Source organism: Chaetodon auriga, chromosome 12, assembly GCF_051107435.1.
Source record: "Chaetodon auriga isolate fChaAug3 chromosome 12, fChaAug3.hap1, whole genome shotgun sequence".
In the NCBI taxonomy this organism is placed as follows: domain Eukaryota; kingdom Metazoa; phylum Chordata; class Actinopteri; order Chaetodontiformes; family Chaetodontidae; genus Chaetodon; species Chaetodon auriga.
In genome coordinates this window covers 16,415,171-16,436,871 of record NC_135085.1, presented here as the reverse complement: position 1 = coordinate 16,436,871, position 21,701 = coordinate 16,415,171, and the positions used below count along the sequence as shown (strand labels likewise).

General features: G+C 41.0%; 1 protein-coding gene across 4 annotated transcripts; it reads right to left on the bottom strand.

Annotated features, from left to right (window-relative positions):
• Nucleotides 1-465: 465 nt before the first annotated feature.
• dtna (dystrobrevin, alpha) lies at nucleotides 466-20,967 on the bottom strand. Of its 4 annotated transcripts, none has more exons than XM_076744593.1 (22): nucleotides 20,790-20,967; nucleotides 16,790-16,857; nucleotides 15,884-15,964; nucleotides 15,587-15,800; nucleotides 15,161-15,246; nucleotides 14,503-14,657; nucleotides 14,285-14,390; nucleotides 13,626-13,792; nucleotides 13,297-13,421; nucleotides 11,841-11,924; nucleotides 11,557-11,616; nucleotides 9,051-9,146; nucleotides 7,849-7,930; nucleotides 7,418-7,512; nucleotides 6,159-6,272; nucleotides 5,900-5,996; nucleotides 2,794-2,953; nucleotides 2,614-2,703; nucleotides 2,435-2,534; nucleotides 1,947-2,061; nucleotides 1,795-1,833; nucleotides 466-1,713 (listed from the first exon to the last, which is right to left on the bottom strand). In XM_076744593.1, exons 2-21 carry the CDS (start codon nucleotides 16,854-16,856, stop codon nucleotides 1,816-1,818), a joined length of 2,112 nt encoding a protein of 703 aa, XP_076600708.1. In that variant the 5' UTR covers nucleotide 16,857; nucleotides 20,790-20,967; the 3' UTR covers nucleotides 466-1,713; nucleotides 1,795-1,815. The 4 variants fall into 4 exon arrangements, with proteins under 4 accessions (XP_076600708.1, XP_076600707.1, XP_076600709.1 ...); XM_076744592.1 differs by lacking the exon at nucleotides 20,790-20,967 and adding an exon at nucleotides 20,629-20,709; XM_076744594.1 differs by lacking the exons at nucleotides 11,557-11,616; nucleotides 20,790-20,967 and adding an exon at nucleotides 20,629-20,709.
• Between the last annotated feature and the right edge of the window lie 734 nt (nucleotides 20,968-21,701).

Below are 21,701 nucleotides of genomic sequence, written 5' to 3'. Positions count from 1 at the left end.
ATGCTCATATAGAGTGACTAGATAAAGAAAGGAGATGGGGAAGACTTTATTTGGCTGTGTGGTGATTATGCAAGGACTTGGTGATGGATGCTGTAGGTTTATCCTACTGTATAAATGCTGTCCTTAAATGGTGAAAGGACGGGCTTGTCTCCATGTCTTTAAAAAGTAATACTACTACTACTTATAATAATAATATCAGCTCATTCATACACTGGTAATATTGCCTGAGCCAGAGGACAAAATTCTCCCTCCTGCTATTCACATGACTGTGAGATTCAGTGCTGGATGGCTGCTTTTATGTTACCTCAGATGGTGGGTCTATGTGATGAATTATAGACAATAGGTTGAGGGCAGCCAACAGTGCATTTATGACAGATAATAAATGTGCACTGCCAAACCAAGCCAATTGAAGTGTGCCGTTCTGGAATGGAAAAAGAAAGAGAAAAAGGAGTTCATAGGCAAAAATTGTGATATTGTGTCAACACTTTATTATGCATCACCACCATGCAAAATCACTGCTATGAACTTGCTCAAAAATCAAACTAGATATATTTCACACATTTATGATTTTAGATTGGCTTGCCACTTTTCCCAAAGTGACTGAGTAAAGTTTCATGCACACTCAGAAAATACATCAAGAGTGTGTATGTTGCTGTGCAAGTCACACAGAGATTTGTGTGAAATGAAACAATGGCAAATGATCTATGGTCGAACCTTAATTCATAAACCATTGATAGTAAACACATTTTGTTCAATGCCCTTACCAGTGTAAACCTTTGAATTTGAGTGATTTGGAAGTCTTTCTGTAGCATCTTTTTCCACTGTATTTGAAAACACTCCCAGATACTACAACAGAGCCTTCTACATCTTATATTTAAATGACAATCTATATGTAGATGATGTACATATTTGCAAACCAAATCCCTCTGCGGACAAAGTGACTTCTCAGCAACAGCCTTAATGCGTTTAGCCTCGTTTGTCCAGTGAAGACACTTAGACAATTAGACCTGCTGAACAGGTGTGTTTTGTAGTTAGCTACATGCTGCATTGACAGTTTGAATGAGCTCTTTGAGAGCTCATCCAATCAGCTAAGGCAGTGTGCATTATTATTACTAATGTATCAAATAAAACAAACGTATCTGACTGGCCTGCTCCAAAAAAGCAAGTCAAGAAACGATACAAAAGCCACTCAACAGCAACAGTAAGAAATCTATGGAACAGTGGTAGAACTGTCAGAGTTATACATTTACAAAATATTGCAAATTGTATGATCTATAATTTAAACTCTGATGTAATTTCAGGTTTATATTTTAAATCAGATGACAAAGAAACGGTTAAACCTGGTTCACTGTTTTCAGGAAGATGAGAATTTGAAAGAATCGGGTTTGCCACTCTGTACTAACAATGCAGTTGTACATTTGTTTGACAACTCATATAAAAAGGCTAAAAATTAAGAAATAATTCTCCAAAGTTGTGGTTTTTATGGCACCTGTGGTATAATAGACAGCTCACTAATTAATCTCTTTACATCAGCTCACAGTATTACCTTAAATATGTGGTTGGTTAAAAAATATATCTTTACATAAATGTATTCTGTGGTTGGATTCAGCGTTTCTTCAGCTTTAATTCTTCATATCTTCAGTGCTCTGTACCGTCGCCTCAGTGTTGTTTCGTCCAGTGTCTTCTACTATTGTTGCTTTTCATATTGCTCACCTGTTCAGAACACAGACCATGTTACTAACAGCTCAATCTAATGTAACGTAATCTAAGTGCCCAACATCCAAAGCAACTTACCGGTCACCCAGACTAACACAGTCACTGCTGCAGCGTCACCTGTACCACAGCATGAACACCACCAAAACACACACACGGCAGCTTAGAATAAGGATTCATTTAATGATTTAAAACACACAATACGACATCTTCTCCTTCCAATACACTCTCACCATGCATGTTTTGTCTGGTTCCTGCCTGTGCTTCATCAGCTCCTCCAACTTGAGCTCGTCCTCCAGCTGCTGCTCCAGATCGTTCTCGAAGCTTTCCTCTGCAGCGCTGGCACTCCTGTGGCCGAAAACAGGTTAAAACAAGACACAAGATCAGAAATCAACCTGAAAACTGGAGGTATTGTGACCAAAGAAAAATAGGAAAGAACTATTGTTATTGTTAAGTGACACAATTTCATTTAAGATTGAAAACAATTGTCCAAAGTTTAAGTCCCACCAACTTGTAATCTCTTACAACAAATGATTACATGGCAAAGCTGGCAACACAGACAGCAAGGTGTGCCAAAGCAGTTTCTCAGGTTAAACAGCAACAATGGATGAGCTGGGGAAGTGTAGAAGAAGACACTCATAAGTACTGAATGTTGCCAAAAATGGCGATGACCCATTTGAAGGCGTTTCAGGTCAAATCTTATAGTATGTCTGCTAAGTACCTTGGTTTGTATGTGAAGAAGGGGTCTGAGGAGGTTGTGGCCAATAGGTCACCACGTCCGAAGTCTGAATCCACAATGCTCTCAGTCTCACTTCCACCCTCTGTGGAAAAAAAGGCATGAAACAGCTGCTGTATAATAACTCAGAAAACAAAATACAAGCTTTTTTCATTCATTTTTACCTGAATTGAGTTCCTTAACCAGTGATGACATAGTGTTGGTGATGGAGTCAGCAGCAATGAGTAGGTCATTTCTCAAATTTCTCCTTGGACCTTTGAGACAGTTTGAAAATGTGATTACACGCAGCTTCCAAAGCACACTTTGAGACCGTGAGCAAATGCTTGCGTGTGCGACTGTGTTACCCTGAGCGAAGGCCTCCTGAACATCCCCTCCCACGCCCATGAGTGAGTCCTGAGGTGTGTGTGTCGGGGTCGTGCCGGCAGAGTCCGAGTGGATTGGTGTGGGGATCTGCCGGCTGATGGTGTGGCTTGGGGAAGAGCGTGGAGAGCCAGGACCCTGAGTCTGCAACACATACAGACCGTTTCAGTGTTAATTAGTGCCACTGTGTTGGCATCCGTCATGGAGATACCCGACCGTAAGAAGAATAAAATATAATCTGGATCGGAAAAGATTTATCAAAGCACACCTTTCATGAACAATGCAACAAATATCTCTTTTTATGTTCAGCGCTCAAATCACAGCAAAGTTTCTTCACTCAAACGTAAAAAAAAAAAAAAAAAACAGCTACAAACAATTCAGCAAAAAAAATCATTTGGCCAAATAGTTTTATAAGTAACAAACATTACACACACGTTAGAAATGTGCAGTATGCGGAGTCATTAAGCTGCATTTATTCAACATGCTGTTAAAACAGATGCTGTTCAAATCATTCCCACGGACCAAACCCAACAAGCTGATGCTGTCTGGTGAACACCATGTATCTCCAAAGATCAGAAAACTGAAGAACTGAAGTATGTTCACCACTTTAGCTCAAATCTTGTAGATACCAAGTCTTCATCTGACAACAGCAAAGCATTTATTTCAAACACACGTGCAATCACTTTAGATCCAAGTGTAGTTTCAGCCTCCTTTTGCTTCACACTTAAAGCTTGTTTCCTTTCTGTTTCCGTTACAACGCACTGAGTCTTTCTGAAAAAAATCCAATCATTAGAAACTCCAGGAGGTGACAAGCATGTGGCTTCCTCATGCAAGATTAATGGATTAACATTGATCCTTTTAGGCTAATTAGATTGATATCCTCTCCACTTAAACCAGTATAGTAAGGAGTTCATGTAGGCTTTGAGGAACTCCTGTCTTGTTGACTGCAGAAGATATTCTCACACCAAAGGTTATCCGTCTTAGAGGGGGGCAGACAGTTGCAGCGAAGCATAATCCCAAAGTCAATATCCGGTTCTTAACTGGTCCGTCTGGACTCCTTGTCTGGCAGCATGAGGTACCTTAACATGGCTAACCAGGAGTATATGTGACATCATTAACAACAATGTGTGTGACAGAGGGCATTTTCTGATGATCCAAATGTGAACAGAACAGTAGCATTTGGAACAAAGACTCCTTGATTTAAGTGAAAGTTTGTGCCAAATTAAACGTCGCTTTCAGGGGGATGGGACGGACATCTGCACGTATGACAGCATGGACGCATAAAAACAGCGACAAACAATTCAGTTCGATAGTTTTTGAAGTCAGCAGAAAACCTCATTTGTCCTAATAGCTTTATAAGTAACAAACATTACACACACGTTAGAAATGTGCAGTATGCGGAGTCATTAAGCTGCATTTATTCAACATGCTGTTAAAACAGATGCTGTTCCAATCACTCCCACGGACCAAACCAAACAAGCTGATGCTGTCTGGTGAACACCATGTATCTCCAAAGATCAGAAAACTGAAGAACTGAAGTATGTTCACCACTTTAGCTCAAATGTTGCAGATACCAAGTCTTCACCTGACAACAATGCGTGCAGTCATTTCAGACCCAAGTGTAGTTTCAGTCTCTTTTTGCTTGACACTTACAGCTTGTTTCCGTTCCTCCTCCAGCTGAAAAACAATATTTTATGGCTCATGAAACAACAACCACAATGCACCGAGTATTTCTAAAGAAATCCATTCACCATGTCCTCCAGGACGTGACGAGCATGTGGGTTCCTCATGCAAGTTTAATGGATTAACATTGATCCTTTTAGACTAATTCAGTGATTCTCAAACTTTCTCTGGCATGCCCCCCTTTAGAAGCTGAAAAAAGGTCATGCCCCCCACCCCACAATTTTTAGCAATCATGAACTATGATAGGGGAAGCAACTGATAAAAAAAAAAATCAAAGTTGAATTTTAGTGAAATAAATGACAGCACGATAGCATCCCACTTTTTTTTCCAACAGAAATCATATTTATTTAAGTTAGTTTTACTCTGTATTTTTCCCCTGGTCATCCATGCCCCCCCATGCAGTGACTCTATGCCCCCAGTTTGAGAACCACTGAGCTAATTAGATTGATATCCTCCCCGCTTAAGCGAGTATTATAAGCAGCTTATGTAGGCTTTGAGGAACTCCTGTCTTGTCGACTGCAGAAGATATTCTCACACCAAAGGTTATCCGTCTTAGAGGGGGGCAGACATGTTGTCTTTTGAGGTGCAGTGAGGCATAATCCCAAACTCAATATCCGGTTCTCAACTGGTCCATCTGGACTCCTTGTCTGGCAGCATGAGGTACCTTAACATAACATGGCTAACCAGGGGTATATGTGACATCATTTACTACAATGTGTGTGACGGAGGGCACTTTCTGATGATCCAAATGTGAACAGAACAATAACATTTGGAACAAAGACCAGAGTAAAGCACTGAGGCCAGCTGTCACTCATAAATCCACTGACAGGTCTTTGAGCAGGACTAACACTAGACACCAGCTGCAACTCGATAAATCTTTTTTCTGATGCTGCTAAAGGCTGTTGACATGAATATATTACTTTTGGTCAGATGAGAAACACACAGAAGCAGATAGTTCACCTATAGCTCAAAATTTTAACTAATATAAGTGAATGCTTTGTACCTCTGATCTTTACGAGTCTGAACAAAGCTACATTATTAGAGATAGGCACCCTCTAGTGGCCATGTTGGGTAATTGCTCGCACATTTCCTCATCCGCAAAATGCAGTGCTTGCTTTACATGAGCAGAAGTGATCACCCACAGCTGGGAGATATTGCATCACATCTGGCCATATTGCTCAGTACCTGCCTAAAAATAACAAATGCGAGCTGCAGTACACACGTCCATGTCGTCTTATGTAAAGTCTGATGGAACTGCAGCAGAACTGGTCCTGGCCCAGAAGCAAACTAAAGCACAGCCGGACCGTTCCTCACAGGACACAGCATATGTGTTCATGAATGTGTCTTAACTGTACTCTGTAATTGAGCCCAGTGAAGCCAAAGAGATGAAAGGCACGTCTGCAGTACCTTGAGAAGCATCATTAGTTGCTCCAGCTGCACCATGAGTTCCCTGCGACTCTCCTGCAGAGTAGACATTCTTTGTTCAAGCTCATCTTTGCGTTGCCTAACAAAGGGAACAAGGTGTACAACTCGATGATACCACAATATCACGTCGCTCCCAATAAAATCTGTAAGCAATTGCAATATGTACGCTGTATTTCAGCCTAAGCACAACTGTCTGTCATAAACACATTGTACTGTGCAGTACTGAAGCAGGCAGAGTTACCTGAGAAGTCGGAGCTCAGCCAGCAGAGTGGGGTTCTGCTGACCCTTGTCAGGTGGTGGCTGGGAGGCCTCCTCATGCTGAAGGCGCAACCGCTGGATTTCCTGCAGGATTTCTCTGTGACAAGCATAAGCATACGCAATTACAAGACCGGGTTATATTGAGACATTGGTATTGTACGATCTTGGGCCAACAGAAAATAAAACTGCATTTTGCTACTGTGTTACACATATGTATGCACTGTCCAAACCTATGCTTAAATCTAAACATTAAACCTGCAATAACTGATTTTATTGTGTTGTTTTAGCCACTTGGGGGCAGCAAAAACAAGCTGTGACAACAATATTTCATCACCTCGGTTATTTCCACATCCAGCAGACACAGAGCAACATTGGTTTGTGTCCACCTGATGAATGTAAGTCCAATATTCACTCTCTTCCAACTGTTTGTGGTCTTTAGCAGCTCCTGAGGGCTCTTGGCTCCTTAGCTGCTAAATGCTCCACTATGTTCACCATCCAGTCACTACCTTTGTCTGCCATTTGGTGCTGAGCAGATTTGTGCAAGCGGACCAAAATAGCAAAATTTCGGGCAGGAAAACCAAAAGAATGAGGTGAAGGCACTACAGTCACTTTTCACGACAGCTATATGGAGGAAAAGTACAGGTGTTCAAGAGTCCCTGTAAGCCGTGACAGTGAGCCCATAAAGCTCTGCAGAACTGAGGGAAACAAGTGACCCCTGTCATGTACAAGCAGTCATGTGACCCATTGCTTTATTTTAAAAAATATTAATTATAGCTGCATTAAAATCTTCATACTTGTTCACTGTTGCCTCTAATTGAACTGAACTATTCACTATCATTTACAGATCTGATTTTCATGTTAAATTTATTGTTACTTTCAGTTATACAGCAAATCTTCTTAACTGCTCTTCTTTGGTCTAATCCTATTCATTAAGCAATTTGTAAAGCACTTGGCCACTATATAGGAAATATATAGTATATAAATAAATAGCCTTGACTTACCTCACATGGCCTATATTTTATACAGCACATAGTCTGTTAATTACCTCCTTAAAATGTTCATTTTTAGTAAGGAAATATGATACCTTGGCTAATAATAATTCTAGTTTTCAGGAATGAAGTGTTTGTTTTGTCAGACCAGGAATCCCTTTATTCTCAAGGTGAATTTCTTGTTGTGGAATAGAGAAAAGAAAAGACAAAGAGAGAGGATCTGAACAGTATCACCAAGGCAGTCATCCCTAACCTGTTTTTGCTCTCCAGCTCGGCAATGAGCTGTCTCTGCTGTTTGTTGGCATCCAGAGAGCAGGGCAGGTCTGTGGGGACCCTCTGCTGTTGAGCCTGTTGGTGAAACCAAGCAAGAGAGATCATGTGAACTGGCTGTACCTCTGGATGATGTCACCCACCACCTTATCTCATATCTCACAGGGGAGGGGGACAAAACAGTCAAGTCACCAGCCATCCATCAAGAGCTGATCAGAGCATAACCAGGCATACAAGTCAGGTTAGAAATGATCACCACCTCTAAATCCCTTCATCATCTTAGCAATAAGAAGGGCTGAAATCCCAAAGGCAGGGTACTTTCTCCTCATCAATGACAGATTTTTGGCAGGGGACACAGATGAAAGTTGCCATGATATTGTGTGCAATAAATGTCTTATGGTATATATATCTCACCGCAGCATCGGCAGCCAGTCTAGCAGCATAGCGGGCGATGAGACTGTGCTCTTCATCTTGATGGTTACTGCTCTCCAGCAAACTAATCAAACGAAAATAGAGATGGGACTCACAACATGAAACAGTTACTACACAGGTACAGCAAATGCAAAAAAAACAAAAAAAACAAAACAAAACAAAAAAGTTCAGTTTGGTCAAGAGTCAGATTAGTTCTTTGGCAGGAGAGCTTCATACGTTTTACAGCAGAGGCCTGCATAATCATGCTAAGCTACTTATGTTAAACCACAAAAACAGGAATGAAGTTGGGTTATTATGTAAAAGTGCAGGTGAAGTAATCATTCGCTTTGTATTTAAAGACCAGAGGGGTTACTTGTACAGTCTGATGACTGATACAGGGAAAAAACATGGCTATGTATTTGCAAGCACACAGTAAAAGCACTCAAATGCATTCAAAGAGGAAGATACTGGGGGGGCTATTATATATAATATAATACAGATAGCCAAAATGATAGATGGTAAGCAGCATTAAAATGCACACACACACACACACACACACACACACACACACACACACACACAAGCATATTAGTGCACACGCACACTGAAAATACAAGCATCCCTATAATCATGGGATGAGAAGAGCATGCGCCATATTCCCAGTGATTAAATAAAAAACAGTCAGCGTACACATCACCTTTTTTTTGTCTTTAAAAATTTACACAGGAGTTACTGGACCAAACACACCAAACTCATTTCAGAGATTACCTCATGAGAAAGCAGTCAAGTCTGAGGCACAGCTAAATAATTACTATTTAGTACCAATTTACGAACTAATCTCCACTCAGCATTTTGGGTTATACAATTTTCACACAAATATGAAACTATTTCCCTTTTTTCTTAAATAAGTTTCAGTTGTAAGTACATTATGATTTGGACAAGTACTGAACTTAATATTAAAAAGTCATGTGTGTTCTTTTAAGGACTCAAATATGAAAAATGGAGTTTCACCTTGGAATCAAATAAAAAATAAACCCTGACTGACCATTTTGGATATAAATCAGAAACTAGTCTGTAAAACTGACAGCATGCAGCGTTAGGGCTATTACACACTCACAATAAGGTTAGATTAGGGGAAGGCGGCAATTCAGCAGAGCAAATAGTTTCCACTGGTGGTTGGCAAACACAGCACCACACCAACTAACCATGTTCTAGGGTTGTTTTGGAGTAGATTCACATAGAGGCCAATCAGAGCATGTTCGTCAGCAAGTCTATCAGCAACATCCAGGTTGTAGTTCAACCTGGAACAGTGCAGGGTTTAACAAAACATAAAACATTACATTACACAGGTGATACCAGAGAGACTGGGGGTGAGAGGGGAGAGGAAGCAGAGAGAGAGAGAAAGAGAGAGAATGCTACAAAAGAGAAGAGGAGGAGAGAGGCTGAAAAGCAGCCATTCATGGGTGACTAGAGAGAAACAAGGCCATATTATGTTTGGGAGAGACACCACCGATGACGGCTAGGAGCACGATTAAGGACATGCCCGGCCCAAAAAAAAAAAAAAAAATCTCTACAAGCTACATGCACTGTTTACATTCTACAAGCATCAATCACTCAGTGCTCTATTATTAAAACTACCGAAAGTCATTATTTTTGAGTCAAACACTCTCCCCCCTACGATGGGCTATGTCAAGCATGCACAGTCTTTTTGATGAGGCTCTACACCTGCATCACAAAGCCCTATAGTCACGGTTCCTTCCACCAGGTCAATGCAGATTTAGCTGGGACCATAAAACAGCAGCAACAACAAAGAAACTTAAAGTCAATCCATCCAGAAAAAACCAAAAAACCAAAAAAAAAAGTGCATATTGTCTTGTTAATCTTGTTTCTGACTCTAGGTGGAACCCTTTTGATTATTTGCTTCTTTAATTTAAGCTCTAAACCATTTAAAGTTGTGGCCAGTGAACCTGAAAAATTGGCATTTTGGGTTGTTAACCAGCAAGCTAAGAAAAAACATTAAGCTAATTCTATTACTAATTAAATGAACAAAACATTCAAATACCAGCTACTCACCTCATAATGATGGCTGCTATACATGCTAGTCACAAGCCAACAGTTAGCAGAGCTCTAATGATCTAAACACACAAATCAGCTTGTCAACACTAGCAAACACTATGTCAGTGAGTATTTTTAGCTGGTAGTTGAGTATTCACAATAACTACTCTTTTAATTAAAGTTATGAATTTTCAGTAAAAAATTAAAGCGTCACTGCACCAGTTTTACTCCTGTTGACTACTGAAGGGGAGTTCTGCTCAGCTTGTGAAACAGAAAGAAAATAACATCGTGAGTGATCTCAGGTTGGACTTTGCAACTAGCAGTGTTAATTTACTTTTATATTTTTTGCTGATTGTGTGCAGCCGAACAAGCGAACACAACACTGTAATTCATATTCTTAAGGTGTTATGGCTAACATGTTAGCAAAAACTTGCTTACTTACACATGCAGCAACATCAGCATTAATTTGGAGTCGTGTTTCTGTCCACCTGATGAATGCAAGTCCAACTTCTTCTTCTATGTGTCTCATTAGCTGCTAAATGCTCCACTATGGTCACCAGCTAGTCACTAACTTTGTCCCCTACATGAAACCAAAACAATGAGCTGAAAGATGCTAAAATCCCCTGAGGAGCTGAGAGGACCCACCAGTAATAATCTGTAGGTTTGTGTGGGAGCTTGACATTTGAACGATGTTGTCATTTACCTGTTCGGAAGCTTATTGTGTTGCATTATGGAAAAAAATGTAGTGTCTGGAGTTTTTTTTTAGAACTTAACCAATGTACGGGACTGTGGATAAGGATATGCAGCCAAGATATGTCAGCATCACTCCTTCAACTTTATGGAGGTGTGATACTAAAGTCACCAACTCAAGTGTCCCTTTAACTACATATTCCAGCTGTTTTAAGTCACGTATCTTATAAATTTTGGAACGTAATCAGGTTTTCTGTTGTTGTTGTGCAAAAGCTAGTCAGTCAACCTCCAGAGGGCCCCTAAATCACCTAAAAGCCCCATATTATACGGTGTTTCTGCCTGTGCAAACAGTATCTGCAATGTCAGAAGTTCTGATATGCACATCAAGAATAACCTACAGAATGCCACTCACTCATCACATCTGCATGTTTTTTCTATAAGCCTGAGTTATGAAAGGGAGCGGTGTTCCCTAAAGAGACACTTTCTTCTGCAAGCCCAGGTGCAGAGGTGCTCAATGGCCTCTTTTTTTGCAAGAGAAATCAGGATAAGCAATACCTTCAGCCTACAAAATACAACATAAATAGCAAATGAAAAACCAAGCTATTCCCATTTCATCTAAACATGTTCACCAATGAGCCTAGGAATGTATACTATTTAACTGCTACAGCTTCGAAGCAATTCAAAACATTAGAAAAAGTTATTTCCAATTTCTATGTGAATGAAAAGATTGCAATAGACACTTGAAAATAATTGGCAATGATCTTTATGATGCATGCATCATCTAGCGTCTTTCAAATAGGCCCTCGAGTACAACAATGTGAACCCCTCTATAAGACAACTGCTTCGCTAATAGTTTCCTTAGGACGATAAGCATACTAGTTTCTGCCCAATGATTATTATCTATATTAGATCACACATGCATTTGAGCTACAAAGGCATTCTCAGATGCACACCTGTGTCACTTACCCTTTCCCTTTCAACAGATGTGGAGCAGCCACAGTCAAGGGCTTTCTTTCATTATTCTTGCTGTAAGGCAAGACATTCAGCACAAGAAACCGCAAAGAAAAGAAAAAGCACGGTGATACACAAATGTCCACAGTGCGCACACACACTTTGGGAAATAAAGGAAAAGAAAATAAAGGCAGTGTGGGTCATGGAGTCTGTGGGGCATGGGGCCTTTAGGGAGCACGGCAAACTGAAAAGATCTGCTGTAAAATCCAGGACATCCATTGTTCAGCTGTTGTACTCACTTTTTGGTGGAGTAAGGGTTCCCTGATGTCGGCATGGAGTGGGAGAGTGAGTAGTCATTGGTGATGTTCACTGGTCTTGGAGGCCTGTACAGGAAACAACATCTTTTTAAACCAAAACTGATGGGTTTTTCATTTTCATTCTTCTTTCATCCAACCCTTTAACCTCTGACTTTCCATTTCCGTAGATGATCTGCTGTACATAATCAAGTCAGATATGATTAGTTCTGTAGTGTGTGGCACACAATGAAAACATGCAATGAGCGGAGGGAGTGAACCCGTGAATCAATAAACACAACAAGTGTTTAGAAAGAATTTAACAATAGTGACTGTCAGTGCGCTAAGATGGAGGGGACTTGACAATACTGTGTGTGATTAGGACAATACAAAGGATTCAAATCTACAGCAAGAAAAATGTACAAAGACACATTAAATAATCAAAGCAAACTCACCATGTATCTCTGAGGAATGTACAGAACAAGAAAAGGAATGAAAACAATTTATTACAATCAGCCCAGCAAAGAGAAATTTCAGTCATTTGGAGAAAGTAAACCCTGCTGATATTAACTTATATCGGTATCAGCACATATTTCAAGCAATAAGTAACAAACAATTGCACATGGACACATCAACCAATATGTATCAATATGTTGTTGTTCTGGTTTATTGTTTTGCCTGTTTGTCAGCAGGATTACAGAAAAACTACTGGCCCAGTTGTCATGACACTTGGTGGAAGGGTGTAGCATGGGCCAATGAAGAACCCATTTCATGTTGGAGAAGATATGAATCACCTGGTGGATGCATTAATTATTTAGCTGTTTCGTTAACATTGTGAGACATTTAGCCTTCGTAGATTAAATACCATACATCTCAAAATCCAGTAGATGGCAGTAAAGTTCAAAAGTGACAAAACATGGCTAATTGTAGAAATAAAATGACTCCATGTCACAGAAAGTCTAGAAAACTGAATAACCTGAATCCTTTTAGCTGTTTAAGGGTTATAAAATACAGCAACTACAAAGGGAAGAGCTTCAACTTTGACCTTCAATTTGAGGGCAAAAGGAGAGAGTTGGGGGGTGATTTTTGCACCAGAAATAGCCTTATGCTCCTATACCTGATTTAGCCATTAACAAAAGCACCAGTCTGTGTTTGTGTAGGCTCCTGTTTCATTATTCATATAACAACACAAACCATCAGTCAAGTCAAGGAAAAGGTAGAGGCAGTGTTGCAGAGCACAATCATTCCCCAGGCTGTAATTAAGCCTCATTGATCAGTTGACCCAAGAGATTGACTGGAATCACTTCAGATTTCAAGGCAGCTGCAAGACAATTATCAGCTCAGCTCAAACATTTCGAAATCTGAAACGGACTCTGAAAATAACACAACCCTCTGACTGCAGGAGTGCCGATCTGGAATGTTTCAGTATTATGAAAGGAAAAATGCAAGGTGACACACTTACACAATATGAGCTAGGTTGAGAGGTTTATCTGGCATTTCGGGAAACATGGGGTGAAGAGGCTCTCTGCTGGATGCACAGCTCAGTGACTTACTGAGGGCATGGGACAGCTTCTTAGCGGGGGATTTCTGGAGAGAAACACAGAGGTGAGGTGCCACGAGTTTCTGTTCAAGACATACAGAATCGTTACAGTAGCGCTGCCACCTGCGCCGAACAGTCAGCATCCTTACATTGTGGTGAACAAAAAATAGCGACCACAACTGGTCTAGTTCAGACACACCTCCCTGAGCCCGCCCCTCTCCTCCTCCCCTCCTCCCCTCCCCTCTCCTTACCCATGACGTATACTCCTTCATTTGGTGCTGGTTGCTATGGGAACCGCTGGCATGCCCCCTCCAGAAGCAGTCCTGACAGAGCTGGTAATTATGACATTGCTGGCAGCGGTAGCGGAAGCCCATCATACTCTCAGTATGGCAGTAGGAGCACTCGACCGGGTGAAAGACTGCAGGGAGGAGGGGAGGGGTCAGACACACACATTCATAGAGATGGACAGACACATGCACACAAACAGATGTGATTGTAAACCCAGATATTTTGCACACTGCGGCGAGCAGAGGATTAATTTGCAATTAATTTAAGGACAGATGTGCTATTGAGTCTGTTTTGACGACAACATTCATCTCGTTTGAACTGCACAAAGCAGCGCCGCTCAGGCGTGTTGTGTATGTGTGAGCTGTGACGGTGTTTCTCCTGCTCACTTGGAGGTGACTTGTGATGATGAGTGCATCACGAATACGCACAAACACACACACTCATACTAAGGGTGTAAGGTCCCTGTGGGTCATCATCACTGGAGGTGTGCATGTGTGTGTGTTTCCTTTTATATGTCTGCTTGACTGATTGTGTGTGTAGTGACTCAAGACTATGATGCAAGGCTGAACTTTACATCCTCCCAGCCCTGCTAGCTTTATAAATATTCTGTGTGGTGTCTTACCGTTCTCCACGTTGGCGAGCCGATGCATGAGCGGTAACCACACCAGACATTGAGGGGGCGGGTCTGACATCAATGTATCCAGGAATGTATTGAGGGAGACCTTTTTCTGTGGACGGTCGGTGCAGAAGAGAAGTGAGATTCAACTGCAAAAATCCTCCGCTGCGTCAATGCTAAGACACAGATTGACTAGTATTAGACTCTGGTTAATGAAGCCTTACCTGCTGTGCAAAGCATGTTCTTGCAGCTTGTTCAGTGTAACCAAAAGAGGGTCCCTCAAAAACCGCCATGGGTAATTTGAGAACCTCCCTCAGAAATTGGTCAAACTGCGGGTACACCATTATTCCAGTGGAATCTGATATCTGTGAAAAAATATCTGGGAACAATGCGGGGAGACATTATACAAATGAATCAAACTAATTGTCAGTTGCCACCACAGTCGGCTAATTACAGTATTACACAATACAATTATCCCACTTATTTGAAAACAAATCACAGTAAAGCAGTTATTCAAATCAATTGTTCTTTACACCAGCAACACAGTCCTCCTTTTTCCCCCTTCACGAGCCATTGCGACTGCTCCCACGGATTTTGTAGATTATGTAATAAACTCTATCCTTCAGATAATGAATAATGACTTCTCCCAGCCATGAAGAGCTGGGCCAGGACTGCTTCTTCTTTTAGGAACAACAGGCAAAGCACAGACAGAGATATAGATAATGCACACACTAATAAGCTTGTATTAGAAATTCTAAAGCAGTACATTACTTAGACTAGAAACTGTGTGAACTTTACAAAGATTTATTACAGGTAAAATAGGTGTTTTTAATTCCATTCTTCACAATTACAAGTAAAGTAAGGATTTGTTGTGCTGCTTACATCTTAATTTATCCAGAATTTTCCCTCCACAGATGGTTGCTAGGGCCATCTTCACAACAAAGACAGATATCTTGCCATGGCCCTCCCTAAAAGGAGAAAATAAATTTTACATTATGGTCATAGATTCTTTTAAATGGAGCTGTCAAGGCCTAGAATCCTACCAACTCGACTATTTTTCTAAAAAGCACGGCCTTTAAAGGCAAACTTGAATTGCAATGATCATTGTTCTAAAAAATGTTTAGCTTGGCTTCTAGGACATCTTAAAATATAGACTCTACACGAACATGTTGTGACATTTTGAAGGTAAATAGTCTGTATTTTCACTCCACTTCAGAGTCACATTTCACACTACATTAGCTCACGTCAAAACCTCAGAAGCGAAAGTACACAAGCGGCCGCCGCCTGTCATGTGACATGTTAACTCACGGGTCATAGGCTGCCAGCAGGAAGTTGAGCAGCAGGCTGATGGACTGTTCCACATTGATCTGATGGGTGGTGGGCATGCGCTTGTTCAGCTGGTAAAAAATGGTGGACAGTACCACTTCCAGACGAGCCATAGAGAGGTCAGCGCTGAGGTCCATGGTGTTGATGCCGCTCTCTCGGAAAGCCTCAATGACATTCCAAATGTCAACCAAATGCACTGGAAAGCAAACGGGAAAACTGAACATAAACAGCGATGATGAGCATAGTGATGTAGCTGAACGTACGCTGCATCATACTCACGATTGCATTTCTTCTGCACAAATCTGAGTTTGCAGGCTGTTCTGTATGTCGATAATCGTATGGAATCCAAATCTTGAGCCCCTGAGGAAGAATAACTCATCAAGTAAGACTGGAAATGTCAGAGCAAGTTCATAGATAATGAGGAGAGAGAGGGTACGGAGGCCTAAAGCGTAGTCATATGAATAAATACAGACAAAATATATACGATAATATCTTAAACATTATTTTTTCATATTAGTCTGTTTTTATTTCATAATGCCACTTTTCTCACCAGGTGCAGTACATTTTGATGTGTCTCTCAAAAGCACACTCAAAAAAAAAGGGAAAAAAGCTTATTTTAGTGTGGATACTGGCTTTGATGCTTCTCATTTTTCCATTATGAACACAAGACACACTGAAAATCTGCTTCAAATCAGTATGTAGTATGCAGCTGGGACACAGTTTAAGACTTGGCATTATGAAACAAAATAGTCACAAGGAAACACAGTGATGTGAAACAAAAACAGACTTTGGAAAAAAGGACATTTTTTACCACTAGATAAAAATAAAAATGAGCTACAATGAACAAGAATTATGATGAAAAGGACCGAATCTTAAAAATGAAATGTGTTACTTCAACATTTCATGGCTATATTATGTTTAGATTTTGTCCACATTTGTTAATATGATTTTTCACTCCACTTTGGGTCTCCATGGAAGTGCGCCTCCACACTGTCTAAATAGTGAGTGAGAATGAGGTCATACTGGTGTCTGTCTGTGATTAAAATCAATCTGGTTGACACTAGTGGGGACACTAGATCTTCAGGCCATTTGCTTTACATGAAAAGTTAGAATTTGCCATTTTTATGATCAGTGAGCACAACGGTCTGGCATAGATCGCGTTGGGCTGTGGCTCAGAGCACTTACTCATCTCGACAAACAGCTGCCTTCTATCTGCCATGTTGTCACCGCTCTGCCCGTAGTCTTCAATCATTCTGATCAAGAGGAGAAAAAGTCATGTCAGAGCCTGTATGCTCCAGTTAAGACATTGGTTAATCATTACGCTCTTCCTATTGCTATTCCTTTTGCCTGTTGTGGATAACGGCCTTTTCTCCCTGCTGCGGTTGGGAAGAAGGTACCGGATACACAGGAGGCTCAGGAGGAGCTTCTACTCTCATGGACCCCTCCCCATCAGTCATACACATACATTTATCACTATTCAAGCTATGAAACTCCTGGAAACTAGTGGGATTGTATTACACTGTGATTGCACCTTACATGATTACATGCGACAAATAAACTTGATTGACTGATTGATTGACATGATGTTCTAATAGCAATTACCACTGCCAGACTACCAACCAGGCAATGCATGTAGCTGCCCAGGGCCCCAGATCTCCAAGGGCCCAATGGCCACAAAGCCAGTTGGTGGCAAGTTAAATAATTAAGCTAACATTAGCTCCATGAGTTGGCTGAAAACTCTGGCTGACTTTTGAAAGCTTCCAGCGGACTTATCTGAAAACCTGCAAAGAGGGTTTCAAATATGCACTTCATGGCTAAATACGTGATATGCTAAAAGCTCAGTGTCCCAGGGTAAAACGTATGTGCAAAGAAGTTAGCCGGACATGCTAATGATTGCAGCTTAAGTTAGAGCAGATAAACATACTGTTTAATGCGTTACGGATGCTAAGTTATGATTGGCCAGTTGCTGCTTGGGGGAGGGGCTTCAGCTAACAGGTCAAGTAGCGTGATAATGTGATAATACTGAATGCACCTCTAAAGCAGAATATGAACTGAGATGACTGAGGCCTTATGGCAATGCCATAGAGGGGTCCTTAGTTAATAAGCCATTCATTATTTTAATTTATATTGTGCTTGAATTGTACAGTTACCTAAATAAAAGCACACTTAATTAAACTACTAAAAACTAATTATTAAATACTTAGTGGGGGGCAGCTCATTTTACCCCAGGGCCCCATAGCAGGTTCATCCGGCCCTGGTAAAGACACACTGATCCCACTTTTTTTTTGTGCATTTGCAAATTGAATGTAGCACACTACAGTGCTTATCAGAAATGTGTGTGTGTGCGTCTGTGTGTGTGTGTGTGTGTGTGTGGGGGGGGGGGGCACAGACAAAGTTTAAGTAAGACAGGGACAAGACTTTGAAAGGGGCCGAGCAGCAGAGAGAGTGCTCACACCACGCCTCACTGCACTCTGTCCGAGGCAATCTAATACACCTAGTCATGTGGTTTGTTGCCATGGCAGCAAAGATCCCAGCCGCTCCATTCGTAAAAACATAGTGCTAGTCACCCCCCCCCCCCAACACACACACACACACACACACACATACTCACACACATACACTACACCTCCCACTGCAGACTCGCAAAGTTTGTACAGAAAAGTTTTTTCTCAAGTTAATATCTTTTATGATAGAACGCTCGGTGGGATGATAGTTGAGAGCACAGTGGCAGTTCTTGGGCGAACGGCTTGAAAACAGTTTTTCTGCAAGACAATCATTCAGGCATGGTATTTCAAATTACTTTGACAGTAATTGGGAGACCCAAATATTATGCTGCAGAGACCCGTGGTGTGGAAATTAGAATTCACCTAGTGTTAAAAAGCAAACAAAAGCACACTTTTTCCCCTTCCCCTATCCTATCTCTGATTCCAGTCAGCACAGCCAGTCACTTATGGAGCTTTAGGAATCTTTACAATCCAGTTTAACAAGGATTTATTAAGGTGAAGTTAATAAATTAACCTGGAATTACAGAATCAAGTGCAGTATTTCAGGAAATTACCTCACAGCAAAGAAATACGCTACAATAGAATAAAATGGTAATAACTGATTATTAATGGCATATTATCAAAACAAGACAGAGCAGAGCATCCACATGACAATTAAAATAATCTACATTATAGTGCTTATATTATACAGCGATGATGTAAATGACATCTTGGTAATAGCTAAAAACAATAAACGAGTGTTTCATTTGCTATAAGGCAATGATGAATGCACCTCTAACTGTAAATAGCAGTTTTAAATGTATACACAGCAATGTCATTTAGGTAGTAATGGACATAAAAGTCCATTAATCACTTACACAATGAGTGAATGTAAAAGTGTACACAAGCATATACTGTGTTATACATAGGCACGCTTTCCACCTCACAAGCAAACACATCCTGATTTCCAGCCCCATGACCTTCTGCGGTCTGCTTTCAGTCTCAGAAATAACTGAGATTGATACAATCTATTGCAAGAGCAGATATTAAACCAGCAAAGCCAATACAGACTGCATGCTGGTGAAGGCAACACAATGATCAACATACCTTTCATACAGCACCATGGTTGTGTTTCTTTCCCTTGCCTAAGCTGAGTTTTACAAAGCCAAAGCCTCCTTCTGCAAACAACCGCACACAACACAAACTCCTTTCTGACAAGAAAATATTACAACAAAAGCAGCCCAAACGGATGGGGCTCAGTGAAGATATCTGAAATTAGAAACTGTCAGCTAGGATACAGCGTGTGCTGCCTCTATCTTTAACTACAAATGAGGAGGCTCTACATTCTTGTACAGCTTTACTGGCTCTCTAGTTGCAGACCCCAAACCTCATTCCTGGAGTGTACCCAGCAAACATTACTCTTTCTCCGTGGCACGGTCACACTGGCAGCATTAGAAAATAACTGCCCTTAAAAGAGCAAATCATCATATACCATTAACATTACAGAGAGACTGGTGGGGTAAGCGCTGCCAAAAGCAAACCAAGGGTCTCACAGTAATGACTCACTCTATCTTTTAATGCTGCACAGACTTCTTTTGGTCGAATACTCAATTGCATCTCAGGCCGGGAACAAAAAAATGCCTTATTAGCTGGTTATTTACATTATGAGTCTATTTCTGCAGCAGCTCGATAAAACAGAGTGGACAGTGCTGTGAATTCATGTCCTCCTTGATGTATTTGGAACAGACTGTCATACAACATTTCCAAACACAAGCACTAACTTGAGTTAGAGAGCAATCTGTGTTTGGCTGGCTCCGTACAGTACATCGCAGCTGTTACCACTGATTGGCCAGAGTTATTTTTACATCACGAGACTATAAACTACTCTGGCATCCGATCCCATCCCCTGACAGGAATAAAAAAGCTGCGCCATTGACTTAAGGTTAATCACTTGGAGCTCAGCACAGCCAGAGATGTTGTGCTTTAGTGTTTGCTATGTAGGTAGTGAAACAGTCATCTCTTCATGTCTGGTACCAGCCAGTGATGTCTGCTGGAGGGCCCTCTGCTCTCTGTCCCCTGCTGATGATCACCATGGTTTCAGCTGCAAAAAGGCCAAAACTTTGGGACCCTGATGTTAAAAGAGAGCACAGCTACAAATTTAGGGTTTGCTGGTGCTGTGATTTTATTTACAACACTGTTTTTAAGTTCTTAGCACAAACTTAAGCTGAAGTATCAGACAGAGCATAGAATAAAGGGAAACACAGTGTGCTTCCCTTTGCAAATGTGTGATGTGATAGCCAGCACAGAGTTACATTTGCATTTCAATCACAAGCTTCTACTCCTGGGCACAGACAATGACACGTCGTCTTCAAGACATTAAGGAAAACTAAATTCCACTACAGGAATATTGACTGAAGGTGAGGGCAGCAAGAAAGGCAACAGGCACCTGATGGTAAATATTCAGTTCAAGCATCACCTGTCACCCCAGAGACACCTGTGTATACAAGAGACAAAAGGTCTCATTGTTAGAGAAATATCTACCTGCACGACTCCATTTCTTGCGTTTTTTATCCTCGCACATCCCTGTTTTTAAATCGCTGCAACTTGAACGGAAAACTCAAAGTGACAAAGTAGGTTAAGGTCGCTCCTCCACTGCTTGCCAGCCTCCAGCAGCTGCAGCAGCGCACTTGCAAAAGACTTACCAGTATTTATTTCGAGGCATGTCAGACAACATCACTGTTTTCCACCCAGGAGTGCGACGGCCGGTCGTGTCCCGCGCTGCGATCAGGGTTTCTTTGGTGTGGGCTGCTGCATCACTGCACGAAGCGGCCGCTGTTGTGCCGCTCTCCTGCAAGGCTTGTGTAGTGGAAATTTTCGGATAGCGTACTGGCTGAGCAGAGCACAGGCAGCATTTGCCTCCTGTATGTGGCCTTCGCGATGACGTAATGCGGAATCTCTTCATTTGCGTCAGTGTAATTCGGCTGCAAAATGTTCACGTTTGATACGAAAAGAGGAAAAAAGAAAAGAAAAAAAGCCCCAATAAATAAAAACGTATGTTTCTATATGCATGGTGGGGGTCATGCAAAGATGCGTTCATCGGCTGATTGAAGGATTTTTGCAGCTTTAGGAAGATGACGTCATCGAAAAGAAATGAGTGTTCTGTCAGTAAATATTTGTGAATGGAAACAATATTCATCAAAATAATAACATTAAAAACAAACTTTTCTTTTTTTATTTATTACAGTGGCCATTTCTTTTTGTTTTAAAGGTACTCTTTAGGTAAACTTTGTAAAACCGATGTAAATGACGCAAAGCTGTTACAAAACAAACTTGTTAATTTCCTGTCATTCCCCCTGTGGTTGGACTATTTGGTAGCATTGGATACATCCCTGCAGTGGATAGAGTTGTGACCCCAAGTCACATTTAGTTTACGCTTTTAGTAAATAAGATAATCATGAAACTGCAGAGGTTTTGCAACCACAAATTAAAAAAGAAAAATTAAGCTCTCAAAGGCTGTGTAGTTTTCTACTGTTTTGCACCTGAGCTGGTTTGTATTAGAGCTTTTTAGCTGTGTAGCACCTTCTCAAGAAATGTCCAAATGATGTAAATTATTT